Source organism: Oncorhynchus masou, chromosome 15, assembly GCF_036934945.1.
Source record: "Oncorhynchus masou masou isolate Uvic2021 chromosome 15, UVic_Omas_1.1, whole genome shotgun sequence".
NCBI lineage: Eukaryota > Metazoa > Chordata > Actinopteri > Salmoniformes > Salmonidae > Oncorhynchus > Oncorhynchus masou.
In genome coordinates, this window is record NC_088226.1 from 12,450,554 (window position 1) to 12,465,216 (window position 14,663).

Sequence of the window (14,663 nt, forward strand, 5' to 3'; positions counted from 1 at the left end):
ATCTATATCTATATCTATCTAATCTATCTATCTATCTATCTATCTATCTATCTATCTATCTATATCTATAATTATTTGTATCTATATCTATCTATCTATCTATCTATCTATATCTATAATTATTTGTATCTATATCTATCTATCTATCTATATCTATAATTATTTGTATCTATATCTATCTAATCCATCTTAGCTCATATTATTGCAGATGTCCATCAGGTCACCAACACGTCGGTCTGTGTGTAGGCGGATGGGGATGTAACCGGGTCATTGTGGTTCTGACCTCTGTTGATTTGATAGATTGGACATAATCAACATAACCTTGCTGCCCTTATTACTGAACTCTGAGTGTTTCTCTTTGGGGTCACTGTGGTCGTGCAGCAGCGTGTTTTCCATCCAAGGTGGCTCTCTTGAGGTGAGTGAAGGTCTGAAAGGTCAAAAGGGGAACTGGAAGAAGACTGTGATAGAGGAAACACTGTGGAGGAAGAGAGAGAGAGTGGAAGTATAATGGAGGTGGAGGTGGTGGGAGCAGACAGGCCTGCATCTGAGAATGACATTCAGAGGGAAGTGAGGAGAGTGGAAGGATAATGGAGGTGGAGGTGGTGGGAGCAGACAGGCCTGCATCTGAGAATGACATTCAGAGGGAAGTGAGGAGAGTGGAAGGATAATGGAGGTGGAGGTGGTGGGAGCAGACAGGCCTGCATCTGAGAATGACATTCAGAGGGAAGTGAGGAGAGTGGAAGGATAATGGAGGTGGAGGTGGTGGGAGCAGACAGGCCTGCATCTGAGAATGACATTCAGAGGGAAGTGAGGAGAGTGGAAGGATAATGGAGGTGGAGGTGGTGGGAGCAGACAGGCCTGCATCTGAGAATGACATTCAGAGGGAAGTGAGGAGAGTGGAAGGATAATGGAGGTGGAGGTGGTGGGAGCAGACAGGCCTGCATCTGAGAATGACATTCAGAGGGAAGTGAGGAGAGTGGAAGGATAATGGAGGTGGAGGTGGTGGGAGCAGACAGGCCTGCATCTGAGAATGACATTCAGAGGGAAGTGAGGAGAGTGGAAGGATAATGGAGGTGGAGGTGGTGGGAGCAGACAGGCCTGCATCTGAGAATGACATTCAGAGGGAAGTGAGGAGAGTGGAAGGATAATGGAGGTGGAGGTGGTGGGAGCAGACAGGCCTGCATCTGAGAATGACATTCAGAGGGAAGTGAGGAGAGTGGAAGGATAATGGAGGTGGAGGTGGTGGGAGCAGACAGGCCTGCATCTGAGAATGACATTCAGAGGGAAGTGAGGAGAGTGGAAGGATAATGGAGGTGGAGGTGGTGGGAGCAGACAGGCCTGCATCTGAGAATGACATTCAGAGGGAAGTGAGGAGAGTGGAAGGATAATGGAGGTGGAGGTGGTGGGAGCAGACAGGCCTGCATCTGAGAATGACATTCAGAGGGAAGTGAGGAGAGTGGAAGGATAATGGAGGTGGAGGTGGTGGGAGCAGACAGGCCTGCATCTGAGAATGACATTCAGAGGGAAGTGAGGAGAGTGGAAGGATAATGGAGGTGGAGGTGGTGGGAGCAGACAGGCCTGCATCTGAGAATGACATTCAGAGGGAAGTGAGGAGAGTGGAAGGATAATGGAGGTGGAGGTGGTGGGAGCAGACAGGCCTGCATCTGAGAATGACATTCAGAGGGAAGTGAGGAGAGTGGAAGGATAATGGAGGTGGAGGTGGTGGGAGCAGACAGGCCTGCATCTGAGAATGACATTCAGAGGGAAGTGAGGAGAGTGGAAGGATAATGGAGGTGGAGGTGGTGGGAGCAGACAGGCCTGCATCTGAGAATGACATTCAGAGGGAAGTGAGGAGAGTGGAAGGATAATGGAGGTGGAGGTGGTGGGAGCAGACAGGCCTGCATCTGAGAATGACATTCAGAGGGAAGTGAGGAGAGTGGAAGGATAATGGAGGTGGAGGTGGTGGGAGCAGACAGGCCTGCATCTGAGAATGACATTCAGAGGGAAGTGAGGAGAGTGGAAGGATAATGGAGGTGGAGGTGGTGGGAGCAGACAGGCCTGCATCTGAGAATGACATTCAGAGGGAAGTGAGGAGAGTGGAAGGATAATGGAGGTGGAGGTGGTGGGAGCAGACAGGCCTGCATCTGAGAATGACATTCAGAGGGAAGTGAGGAGAGTGGAAGGATAATGGAGGTGGAGGTGGTGGGAGCAGACAGGCCTGCATCTGAGAATGACATTCAGAGGGAAGTGAGAATGAGTGCCTGTAAACAGACATCTGCTGTTTCCTTTTGTAAGCCTTGAAAATAAGTGACAAGAGCAGAGAGCAAGAGCGAGAGAGGGGGAGGGTAGAGATAGAGTGAGAAAAGCAAAATAAAGAGACATGGAGAAGCGAGAGAACATGTAGACACAAGACTGACAGAGACGGAATCTTTCGGTCTGGAAGACAATCGAAATGAACCCTGGCATTTAGAGCTAAACACAAAGGGCTGTTTTCCCCCCAGAAGATTTCTAATCAATGTTTTTTTTTCTAGGTGTCTAGTGCTACTATATGTTTGTGAGTCCATTTCGGTTTCCATTTAGAAGAAGACTCATGCAACATGAAGAGCGACATGTTGATGTCATATGGGCAAGTCCACTACAAAGAAGGAAACATCTTTTTCGAAGGAGAACAAAATGTGATAAGAGCTCGTGAATCATATTCAAATACAATCTTTATTTCAGAGACGGCTTCATCTGAATGGTACAATGAACAGCAGCACAATCCATTACAATCCAAGGCAAGTAGTTCACATTCACAATATAACAAATAGAGGACTAATACTCTTTTCTTCAGGGATAAGGTTCATAATCTGAAGAGATATAAACATCCAATCATCAATGAGCACAGATGGCGTCACATAGGTTGCATTTACACAGGCAGCCAAATTGTGATCTCTTTTCTGTAACTTATTGTTCTTTTGACTGATCAGATCAGCTCTGAAAAAGAGCTGGTGTGAAAAGATCTGAAACATTTCAGAATTGGGCTGCCTGTGTAAACGCAGCCATATGTGACACTACTCCTTCTGATGACTTACAAAACCTGGCGACAGATGGCTTTTCCTTGCAGTGTTACATCCTTGTGCTACTTCGCCATAAACTCAGAAACGGTAGTGGGAATATATATTTTATCCCAACGATTGATCCACCCACATGATTCGACTGAACACATATCAATTACAAATTAGTTTTAGATTCAGTTAGATGTTAGAGATGGAATGCAACAAAGATAATACAACAAAGATAGCATTCAATGAGCTCTTTAGAAAACAAAATAATAATTACAAGATAAGCTATTTCTCATATTTCTCAGACAGGACCCTTGGATTTTTCTTACTTTTTAACTCCACATTGTTGGGAAAGGGCTTGTAAGTAAGCACTTTACGGTAAAGTCTACACCTGTTGTAGCGCAGCGCATGTGATAAATAGTATTTGATTTGAGGCATAAAAATACAGCAGAGACAGGACATTCGTATTCCAATTTAAAAAGTCATGCCTTACTGTGTTTTGTTCAGCATTACATTTTCAGTGCACGTACAAGAGGATTTGAAAACTGTAAACATTGTAAACATACGGATAGTACAACAAGTACAAAAGCACATGTGGCAAAGACGTAGTCAGAATACACCAATACACCAGACCAGTGCTGACAGCTTCACTCCTCTTCCATGGATTTCTCTATCTCCTTTAGCTTCCTCACAAACTCCTGAGCCTCTCCGTCTCCTGTCCGTGCGTCCAAAATCCTCATGATTGGCTTCTCTGGATGGAGAGAGCAAACAGAAACGTAAGTGCATCCATCCTTTCGCCTGACACAATTACCTTTAGATTGAACGGGTCGCTAGGTTGGATGACAGGAGTAATAGGTTGGATTACAGGAGTAATAGGTTGGATTACAGGAGTAATAGGTTGGATTACAGGAGTAATAGGTTGGATTACAGGAGTAATAGGTTGGATTACAGGAGTAATAGGTTGGATTACAGGAGTAATAGGTTGGATTACAGGAGTAATAGGAAACCTTTCCCAGACTTAACAGGTTCTCCTCCCTGGGGGCCCGTTTCCTCTCAGTGAGGAGTAGAGGGGTGGGGTTATGTATTGTAGTCTATCTGGCGGACTGTCCTACCAGGGTTGGGGTCAATTCCTTTCAATTCAGTAGATTCAGGAAGTAAATTTTCACATTTTCCTAAATTATTTTCAATGTGGAAAACGTGGAATTAGAATTTGGGTTTACTTAATTAATTGACTGAATTTAAATCAAATTGACCCTAACCCTGCTCCCTACCGCTGGGTTTGCTCCGGGCCAGGTGCAGAATGGTCGGCTGGATGGTCTTTCCGGCCGCTGAGGCGTTGGGTCTCCCTGGCCAACAGAAGTCACTGAGCGGGGCCAAGGCCTCCCCGGCAAAATCGTTGGTGGACAGCCAATCATAGTCCATCACAGTAAACGTCAGACAGGCAAACCTGTGCCTGTACTGCTCTGGGCTGACATGGCTGTGGGACAGCAGATAGAGGAAAAGGAGTCAAACTGAAGTCTACATCTCCATGTTTTGCTTTTCAAATGTAGCTGCTGTCAAGAGGGAATTATCATATCATCCACCAATCCCAACATTTCCTACTCTGTTAGTGCATAGAGAAGGCGGATTAGACACTCACAAATAGAAGAGCTCATCAAATACTGGGTGCAGGGTCTTGAGCTTCACTTGGGTGCGCTGGCTCTTGGCCATGGGGAAGAGGTGGTGGGGACAGAGCTCTATGATGACAAAGGGGTCACTCAGCCCTGTGTGACGAGAGAGAGAGAGAGAGAGAGAGAGAGAGAGAGAGAGGAACAGGAACAAATGAGAGGCTCATACAGAAGATTGATTTGGCATTCTTTCTGCATATGGAGCTGCATGCCAATGGAACTCTGATATTTACCATTGGCGTCCAAGGCAATGAGATCGGCGGCATGCAGGATCTCCACCGTGAGCCTCTGCTCAGAGGCATCATAGTAACACTTCACACTGATGCGGCCAAAGCGGGTGTGCTTCAGTGTTCTCTGAAAGGCAGATCCATATTATAAATCATATATAAACAGATGATTGATTGGATTGTTATACATCCCTTTAGTAAGATGAATCCTGGACAATCAAATCAAATGTTATTTGTCACATACACACAGTTACCAGATGTTAATGCTAGCGTAGCGAAATGCTTGTAGTAAGTGGACATGCCTGTAAAGTTGTCCTGGCGTTCTAAACTAAACCGCTGTTACAGAATACAGTTAGCGACCACATTAGCATTAAAGAGATAAAGAAAAAGAAAATGTCTTGTGATCTTTCAGCTCCTAATCAACACTCCCCCACCACACTAGCCCGGGGGTTAGAGTCACATGTGGCAGCCCAGCAAGCTGCAGACTACCTGCTGAGAGATCTTCTCCAGGAAGTACTGCTCGATCAGCTCAAAGGACGAACACTTGTTCAGCCTCAGCTCCTCGTCAAGAGCCTATAGGAACAGCAGTGGGGAGGGGGCTCGTCAGGAACCAGCGGAACAACCCCCACTAAAAAAGGCTCTCTACCACGGTCAAGTAGCTAAATGGTACATAAACCCTTGGTGCTCTCACCTTGTAGTCGACATGGTTCTTCAGATCTTCTATGGCAAGTCCCTCTCCATCAGCACAGAAGAACTGCACCAGGGCCTGAAAGGAGTTGTGGCAGGGAAGGTTTCAGTTTTCAGGTTACATGTTACATGTTCTGATACTCCGCTCTGTTCGACTGGCATGACTAGCTAATTAGCGGTGGTAACTATAACTAACGCCTTTGGTTGGAGCATATGTCAGAGGATATTAGCAGACCGGTATGTATCCTCGCTGACAGCGTGAATCCCCCAGGAGGAGAAGAAGATCACCATGGAACACACCACATGTTCTACCCACGCAGCTTTGCATTTTCACAACGTTTCATCCAAATCTGTTGTGTGTCCCTTGCCAGCTCTATGCTCCATTAGAATACAGGAACTGTCACATTGCCATTCTGGTGGGGACTCTCCTCAGCAGGGACTGAGCCGCCAAGAGACCTGATGAATATCAGTGGTATGGAAATTATACCACACAAGTAATTAGCAAGGATAGAGTAGCTGATGATGGTGAAAAGGAGGAGGAAGATGAGGAACAAGGGGAAATAGGCCACTACTGTGATTCTCCCTGTCTCTGGGGTCAACAGAGAGAGAGAGACCACTGACCTCCACAGTGTACTGGAAGCGGTTGTAGAACTCCACCTGGACTCCCATGTTCTCCGCCACCGTGTCTAGGATCATTCTGAGGAGAAGCTCCCACATGCCGAGGAGAACTCTGTGCAGAAGACAGGAGAACACAGTTAGACAACAATCCGCTGTATGTCAAGTGATCATAATGGCTAGATAATGACCTGTACTACAGCATAATGTGTCAGAGGGGTATCGTTATTATGTGCATGTCTAAGATGCTCATCTAGATAAAGACGTGACACAGCAGGTAATTACCTAGCCAGATTCTCCTTCACCAGAGACTCGCTGAGGATGACTAAAGTGTCACGTAAGTACTTCATGAGGGGGGACACGGCCTGAAACAGAACAATGTCACAGAACAGTGTCCCATCTTAGGGGGAAGCCTATTGAGGAAATGTCTTCAAACCCAGAAAGGACAAAGGAAGAAAGCAGAGAGGTTGCTGCTACATGACAGAAGCAGAACACAATGTACTGTTCAGCCTTACATCATCGTTGTTGATGGAGTCAGGGGACAGGCTGATGTGTTGGAGGTACCTCTTCAGCTCTGAAAGCATCTAGACAAAACACACAATATCACAATGCACTGGTTTACCTCTCTGTTCAAGGCAATGTGACAATGGTTACCAGGCAAGACCTAATTTGAGTATGCCATATCATACAGTATTATGTAACCAGACCTGGGTTCACATAGTATTTGTTTTCTTCAAAATACTTTAGCTGTGCTGGATTAAGGTTGCGTGACACATGGGAGCAATGGAATAGTCCCTAATGTGAAACCCCCGACCGTCTTGCACTCCAAACAAGCACCATCAAATGCCCCAAAAAACAAGAAAACAAATACTATTTGAACCAAGGTCTGTATCATTTATGTAACCCGTTCTCATGGAAACTGATATTGATGTGCATGACTGTGTCCCTTGCCTGTGTCAACATTCACAAGGCCGCAGGGCCAGATGGATTGCCAGGATGTGTACTAAGAGCATGCGCTGACCAACTGGCAAGTGTCTTGACTGACCCTTGCCAGGTGGTCAGCTGACACTGTCGTTGTCCATGTGGGGTCAAACGACATAAGGAGGGCGAAAACGGAACATTTGAAAATGGATTTTAAAGAACTGATTTTAGTATTATAAGACTACAAAAAAGGGCCAATAATTTCAGCAGACTGCTGGCATTACACATCTGGCTAAAAGACTACTGTATCTCTGCTGGAATCACTTTTATAGATAACTTTGACACCTTCTGGACCTATTGTTATTTTACTGCTGCTCTTTAATTACTTGTTCATTTATTTCTTAATCTTATTCATTTTTTTTTAACTGCACTGTTGGTTAGGGGCTCGTAAGTAAGCATTTCACTGTAAGGTCTACTACACCTGTTGTATTCGGCGCATGTGACAAATACAATTTGATGACTGGTTACGAAGTATGACCGACAGAGAGGACAGTTCAATGAGATGGAGGGACCTTGTCTGTGAGGTGAGTGATGAGGCGCTTGGCCTCCCTCTGTAGGTCCGCATCCACGTTGTAGAGCTGTCCGTTCAGGGCCTTGTTGACCTGCTCCTTCCCCTCCACCCCGCAAGACTCCTCCATGGCTTGCTCCACGCCCTGCCAGTCCAGGTCCCGAGGCAGGTGGCCCAGGAACACACGCACATGCTCTGTGTTGTTCAGGGCGATGCACAGCTAGCCCACACCAAGACCCAGGAAGTGCATTAGCAGAGGGAAGAAGAGAAAGCCAGAGGAAAGGTTGAGGAATGGTTGAAGGAAACAAAGGACGAAAAAGAGGCACGACGGTAAGTAGACCAGTGGAGGCTGCTGAAGGCTCATAATAATGGACAGAATGGAGTGAATGGAATGGTATCAAACCCATGAAAACCATGTTAATGATAACATTCCATTTACTCTATTCCAGCCATTACTATGATCCGTTCTCCTCTAAGCAGCTTCCACTGAAGTAGACCAAACATTTTACACTACGGACAACCCACTGAGTTCTTTGTGTTGCCAGGGAAAGAACACCCGCTGACATTTACTTCCCACGTCATCCTGAAGCCCCCCTTCCTTCCTGCCTTCCCACAGGCGTTACCTGCACCGTCAGGCTCTTGATGTCTCGACCCTGCTGGCTCCTCTCAATCTTGCGCTTTATCATCTCTGAGTAACACACGGCCTCGCTGCAGAAATTCTGCAACACAGACAACATCTCACTCATCATCATCATCATCATCGAGAGTGAAACCCTCAATTAGTATTCATTTTTTTCTGCTTTGGTTGTTTGTGATTGTGGCTTGTCACCTGTAGAGCTTTTTACACTGTCTCTGGATGTGTAGCGAAGTGAAAGCGTGCACCTATGTGTGTGTGTGCATGGGTGTGTGTGTTTGTGTGTGTGTGGCGGTGGCACTCACGTCTGTCAGGCGGGTGACAAAGATGAAGGCCCCTGCAGAGTCTGGCCAGGACAGCTGTTTCCAGAACTCCCGCACCTGGCTGAAACACTCTGTCACATCCACCGCCGAGGAGCTGTGTTTGGCCTGCTGTACTGGCTCCAGCTGTTCAGTACACACACACACACACACACACACACACACATTCTATGAACAACAACTTATAGAAAGTCATAAACATGTACTGTATTAGAAATAAACTGACACACAGGTACAGTACACAGACACTAACTCATATTCCGAGTACATTAGATAGAAACATCATGGTGGGTTACAGATCATCAATGGGTTCTGCTGTAGAAGTGTAATGGATATCCTGATTGCCATATGTTCCATGTTTTCAATCTCTATAGACACTTCCATAAAACGCCTTCTCACCTGATCCATGTCTACTGCTCTGCGGATCCTGTCACAAGACTTGTCATGGACTATCTGCAGCCACTTGTGGATAGATGTCTTGAACCAGCTGTGATAGCCTGTCAAGGCCATCATCTTTGCGTCCCTGAGAGAGAAATACTCATTAACCACCTGACATTTAGCTAATCTATTGTTTGTTCAAGCATATGGAGAAGTTCACTGCAAGATCAAATCACCAAGCAATAACAACATCTAATCAATCTTTCTGTTTTCTAAAAGTTCAATGCAACCAAGCTGAACATCCACCATCCACCAGTCTGACCGGATGGCAGGGTGTCCACAAACTCACCTAAGAGGGAGGAACTCTCTGAAGCGTTTGAGTATTTTCAGAGACATGTAGAGCTCTAACAGAGTCTCTCCCATGCTCTGAGTTAACCTGGAGCTCTCCTGCTCCAGAGTGCCACACACCTTCTCCATGGCAACGCTCACGTCGTCCGCGACCTGGGGGAGCACAGGGTTCAGTCACCCCATCTCAGAGGTCAAGGGTCAACAGTGAGGATACATGCATACTGAACATACAGGAACACTGTATGCATCAGTATACTGTTTTTCATCATGTATCAGGGCAGCAGGTAAGCCTAGTGGTTAGAGCGTTGGGCCAGTAACCGAAAGGTTGCTAGATCAAATCCCGAGCTGCCAAGGTAAAAGATTCTGTTGTCCTGCCCCTGAACAAGGCAGTTAACCCACTGTTCCTAGGCTATCATTTAAATAAGAATTTATTCTTAACTGACTTGCCTAGTTTAATAAAGGTAAAAAATATATATATATGGGTAAATATCATGTGTGGATAAAGATGTTGGCAGGTTCTATTCCTTTTGGTTTCAAAGGAATTCTCACCATTTTCTCCAACTGTCTATACGCGATGCTGAAGAAATCCACTTTCACCGCACTGGGGGGGGGGGTTTAAAAAGACAAAACAAAGAACAGGATTAATTTGCTATTTGACATAATCAACAGGATTCTACTTAAAAGTCAAGTTCGCCCTGTCACCCTCCTTGATTAACACAATAAACTGCAGGGACTGTTTGTGTACCTGTAGAAGAGCTTGTTGTAGACGTTCTGTCCCCTCTGTACATCTGCACACACTGCATCCACCACCTGGACCAGTCTCCTCAGCTGCTCCTCTAGAGCCTATAGAATCGACACACTACAGCTCACATACAACCCTGACAGGCCCATCCATGTGTTACCCAATAAATGACTGGGAGTTTATATATGGAATGTGCGACTCTCTTTATTTGTATGACTTTGTGTGTTATCAATTCTTATGGTGTCAACTTACCCCGTCCTCTGGTTTGAATTGTGAAATTGTGCTCTCGTACCACTCCACTGTACCTTTCTGTTGAAATCAAAAATTGCAGTCATTCGAATTAGTCAACAGTGCTAACACTAACAGGTCTTCCTTATATTTATGTTGTACCTTGACAACAGTGGCAATTTCCAAATGCAGTTCATTTCGAAGGGGGCACGCAGTCTTGAAGGCCGGCATGGTCTGCATGTGTCCTACACCCCTGAGTCACAAACACAAAGGGAAGCATGGGCCTGTTATTGTAGCCCAACAACTCATTACTGAGTAAAAGACAAAAGGCACAATGCAAGGTGATTTGTGGGTAATCTAAATGATTGCTGGAACACACAATCCTGATTGGCCAAGCCTGTCATTTCTGTCAGCCTTTTTAAATTAAGGTGACTGACAGCAAGAATGATTAGTATGTGTTTGAGTACATGGTTTTTTTGTGTGTTTGTGTCCACAATACACAGAGATCTCTGCAGGAGTGTCAATCACTGGGCAGACATAGAAATCTTATTGGAAAAGGCCCTGCAGGATCTCCATTCATCTGGTCTGTGCGACACAGAAGTACAGTGCCCCATGGGGCTGCTCACAGAGAAAGAGTATAGCAACATGAGCCTGCTTTTATTGGCACAGTCATCACCATTCAAGTAGAAAACCCTCCCAATAGGCTTATGATTTAGTCACCCTGCCCTCCTATTGGCTTGACTGTTCTAGGTACTCCATCTGTGGTTTAATTTTAGTGACTTGGTTGAGTGTTTGGTCTGGTATGACAGCGCTGGCGAGTGTTTGATGCGGCGAGAGAGAGAGAGAGGGGTTGGTGGGAGTCACAGGTGGCTGGTGGCACTTTAATTGGGAAGCACGTGCTCATAGTAATAGCTGGAACGGAATGGTACCAAACACATGAAACAAGTTTTCCATTCCATTCCAGCCATTACTATGAGCCTTCCTCCCCTCACCAGCCTCTGTGGTATGAGTTTACCTCAGCATGAGCTCGCAGCGTGTGACGGCGGCTGGACTGGTGCAGGGGAACACCTGGCGCATGCTCTTCATCAGACACAGACAGTGGTCCGTGTACAGCCTGAAGCTGTCCGACAGCTGCCGCTCCTGAACACAGGAAGTACATCATCATCACATCACTCAACCTCACAATGATCGATCTCGCCAATAACAGCAGATTCAGACAGAATTCTGGGCTTCAGTCTAGTTTCCAGAAAAACTACCGCACCGGGGAAAAAAGCAGGTTTTGATTGAATAACAGACCCCTAGGTCATAGGATGATGGATGTTGAGTGGTGAGTTAATGACGTGTCCTAATGCCAGATGAAAGTTGATTGTGAGCCAGAGGGGAGCTGTGAGGAGACAGTAGGCCTACCAGGTCTCCCTGCACAGCTTGGGGATCCCACTCTGCGTCGATGGTCCTCAGGAGCCTCAGCAGCAGAGTGTAGCACATCCTCTGGGACCGGTGGTGGCTGCTATAGCACTGCCAGCGACTGCAGACCAAAGCAATACATACTACTATACATCTACTGTACTTAACATGAACCTCACCTCTCAGCTGAGGTGAATGGTTTCAGACCTAAAAGGACTAGGAAGGAAAAGGTGCAACTCATATTTAAAAACGCAGTACTTTATTGGCATAGGCTCCTCCAGCTTGACTTGGCATAACTTTGATTTTCTCATTTGGACCACCGCAATACCTTTGGCATATGGTCTACATTGAAGTGTTACTATTGTAGCTACTTACATGATGGCCTGTTGCAGGGGTGAGAGGTCAGTTTGCACCGCATGATGAGACAGCACAGTCCATGCTGGAGGACTCACCTGCCCATTCCAGTTGTAAGGCTCTTTCTGGAGAGAAAAAAACAGATTATTTACATGGATAGCATAAGGAAACCATCCATAGCCATTGCTGTCATTTCACTTGATAATAGAATGCACTGTATAGTAGAGTTTCACCTGAATATGAGCATGCTCGTACTCCAGAATCTGACTCAGCATCTTCTTATGAATGACTTCCTTGGATTCCCTCTTACTCAGTGTAGTGTCTCTCTTGGGAACAAAGTGGAATGATCAAGTGACTTGGGTAGAATACACAGGTACTGTGGAGCAGAGAGAGTGTAATAGCTACCTGGGTAGTGAAGAGCCTCAGAATCAGGTGACATTCTCCCTGGACCTTGGAGGCACTGGACCGGGGCTCCAGCTTAAACCACTTGTCATATCCCATCACAGGAATCTCCTACAGGCGAACAACAAACAGGCTAGATCAGGGATGGGCAACTTTGATGAGGGTGGGGACCACAAAAGGTCTGAACGCATCATGAGGGGTTGCAGTTGCTGGCTGGTCTGCATACCCACATCCTGTTTTACAGCTAATTTCCTGCAATTCTGCACATTCTTCCATGTGGTGGAGAGAAATGTTAGCAGTTTTTAATATGACATCTGAGTGAGACTGATACAAAGTTTAGATAGCTGGCTGCTAAGCTAACTTAGCAATCTACTTTTTTTTGCTGAAATGAGCTAATTGACTGACTATCAGTGACTGACATAACAAGAGAAAAACTGCCAAAGTTCAAAATTTCACTTTTTCTATTCTACAATTCTAACTCTCAACAGTAAGTTGAGGCTCTGACTGAGTTCCTAAATATATATATATATATATATAGATTTTTTTATATTGATCCGAGGGCCTGCTAGACAATAAGCCAGGAAACAACTGTGACAGAGGTGCTGCCTTAAATAATAGCCTCTTTAGATGTAGGCGCAACACTCTCTCCATTATAAAACTATAATTTATTCTAAATCCATTAAAACCGAGTGACGTTCCGGTCTGATGAAGGTGAAGACTGAAACTTCACACTCTTTTTGATGGATTTACAGTTAATTAATAACGGGTGTCTCTGATAGATAGTGAGCCAGGAAGCAAGTTTGGTGGAGTATAATTAATAAATGTTATTTAACACTTATAACAGCTAATAGATACAAACATTCGAATAAACTGCATACAAGTCAAATGTATTTCTACTGTATAAAAGAAGAAACATTACCAGTAGACAACAGTTGGGAAGTGAAAACACCGTAACTTTAAAGAATTACATTCAGCGGAATGTTGATGCAGCCCAGGAAGTCATCAGCATTGTCTTCAGATGATCCCGATGACGACGTCCCATTGGACCGCACCGATTTGGCAATCTGCTTAAAATACCTGGTGGGATAAGGTACTGATGAATACAATCTGCTTAAAATACCTGGTGGGATAAGGTAATTATGAATACAATCTGCTTAAAATACCTGGTGGGATAAGGTACTGATGAACACATGAAATATAACACAGAGCAATCAACCAGCACTGCGTCTCAATGACCTGACAGTCAAGACCTCCATTCACTATATTAAAGGGCCTATTTCACCGACTTTATCATTAGCAAACAGAAGCCTGTTCTACCTGCCCATTCCTCTAAGTCCACTGACTTCATTCAGTTTTTTGCAGGCCTCTGCGACAGAGACGTCATCGTCATGGTCCCTGAGAAGAAGAGAAAAGGTTAGTAGGACAGTTGGATAGCATTAGCATGCAGATTCCGTTTTCAGGAATCTGGACTGAAAGTGGAAAGGCCCATACTGTGTTTAATCTTACCATATGTCCATATGCAGTAGATCACCGTGGACATCATCAATGTCACTATTGGAAGAAGAAAAAAAAGATCATAATTTAACATTGTGTAAACAAACATTGTTACCGTCAGGCTCTGAGACACATACAAATGTCAAGCGTTCTGCCAACAACTTTCAGAATCGGCATACCGTCAGTACTATACTTACAAAACAAAGTGCTCATTCCAGACTGGGTTGAGAGTCTCTGGCTTAACCTCAGTCACCTGGATGCACGTGGCTTCTAGAACCTCCTTGGTACTGGACCTCTTCTCCAGCTTCTCCTTCCTCTTCCTGAAGCTGAACTTCCTCTCCTTCTTATCCTCTGTCTCCCGAGGGCTCTGGCCCAAGAGGATTCCCAGCATGCAATAGGGGTCGCTGTACCCTACCCAGGCACAATAAGGGTTAAACTAATATAGAGACACACTGAGATTATACTGTTAGAATGACGGTGATGTACCTTATTGAGGTTCAGGAATCAAAAGCAATTGATCTGCTAGTAATAGCAGCCTGTGTACTTTTAGACAAAGTGGTCCAGTGTTATCTAAAGTGGACAGTGATGTGATGATGGCTGTAGTGTCTTGGTTGAACCACTGTATCATGA

The 14,663-nt window shown here is 45.3% G+C and overlaps 1 protein-coding gene across 1 annotated transcript in view; it reads right to left on the reverse strand.

Moving 5' to 3' along the window:
* Nucleotides 1-2,693: 2,693 nt before the first annotated feature.
* LOC135555652 (BAI1-associated protein 3-like) overlaps nt 2,694-14,663 on the reverse strand; it is a 32,732-nt gene continuing 20,762 nt past the window's right edge. The window contains exons 8-34 of the mRNA XM_064988276.1: nt 14,231-14,444; nt 14,046-14,090; nt 13,857-13,934; nt 13,508-13,616; nt 12,543-12,650; nt 12,371-12,463; nt 12,159-12,262; nt 11,787-11,904; nt 11,395-11,519; nt 10,542-10,632; nt 10,404-10,460; nt 10,155-10,252; nt 9,959-10,010; nt 9,411-9,562; nt 9,083-9,206; nt 8,669-8,809; nt 8,353-8,448; nt 7,734-7,949; nt 6,756-6,824; nt 6,526-6,605; nt 6,247-6,355; nt 5,630-5,704; nt 5,428-5,511; nt 4,945-5,065; nt 4,684-4,807; nt 4,316-4,521; nt 2,694-3,795 (exon numbers count right to left, since the gene is read on the reverse strand). Of these exons, the coding sequence (XP_064844348.1) occupies nt 3,692-3,795; nt 4,316-4,521; nt 4,684-4,807; nt 4,945-5,065; nt 5,428-5,511; nt 5,630-5,704; nt 6,247-6,355; nt 6,526-6,605; nt 6,756-6,824; nt 7,734-7,949; nt 8,353-8,448; nt 8,669-8,809; nt 9,083-9,206; nt 9,411-9,562; nt 9,959-10,010; nt 10,155-10,252; nt 10,404-10,460; nt 10,542-10,632; nt 11,395-11,519; nt 11,787-11,904; nt 12,159-12,262; nt 12,371-12,463; nt 12,543-12,650; nt 13,508-13,616; nt 13,857-13,934; nt 14,046-14,090; nt 14,231-14,444 (2,993 nt within the window). The 3' untranslated portion in view covers nt 2,694-3,691. The remainder of the gene's footprint in view (nt 3,796-4,315; nt 4,522-4,683; nt 4,808-4,944; nt 5,066-5,427; nt 5,512-5,629; nt 5,705-6,246; nt 6,356-6,525; nt 6,606-6,755; nt 6,825-7,733; nt 7,950-8,352; nt 8,449-8,668; nt 8,810-9,082; nt 9,207-9,410; nt 9,563-9,958; nt 10,011-10,154; nt 10,253-10,403; nt 10,461-10,541; nt 10,633-11,394; nt 11,520-11,786; nt 11,905-12,158; nt 12,263-12,370; nt 12,464-12,542; nt 12,651-13,507; nt 13,617-13,856; nt 13,935-14,045; nt 14,091-14,230; nt 14,445-14,663) is intronic.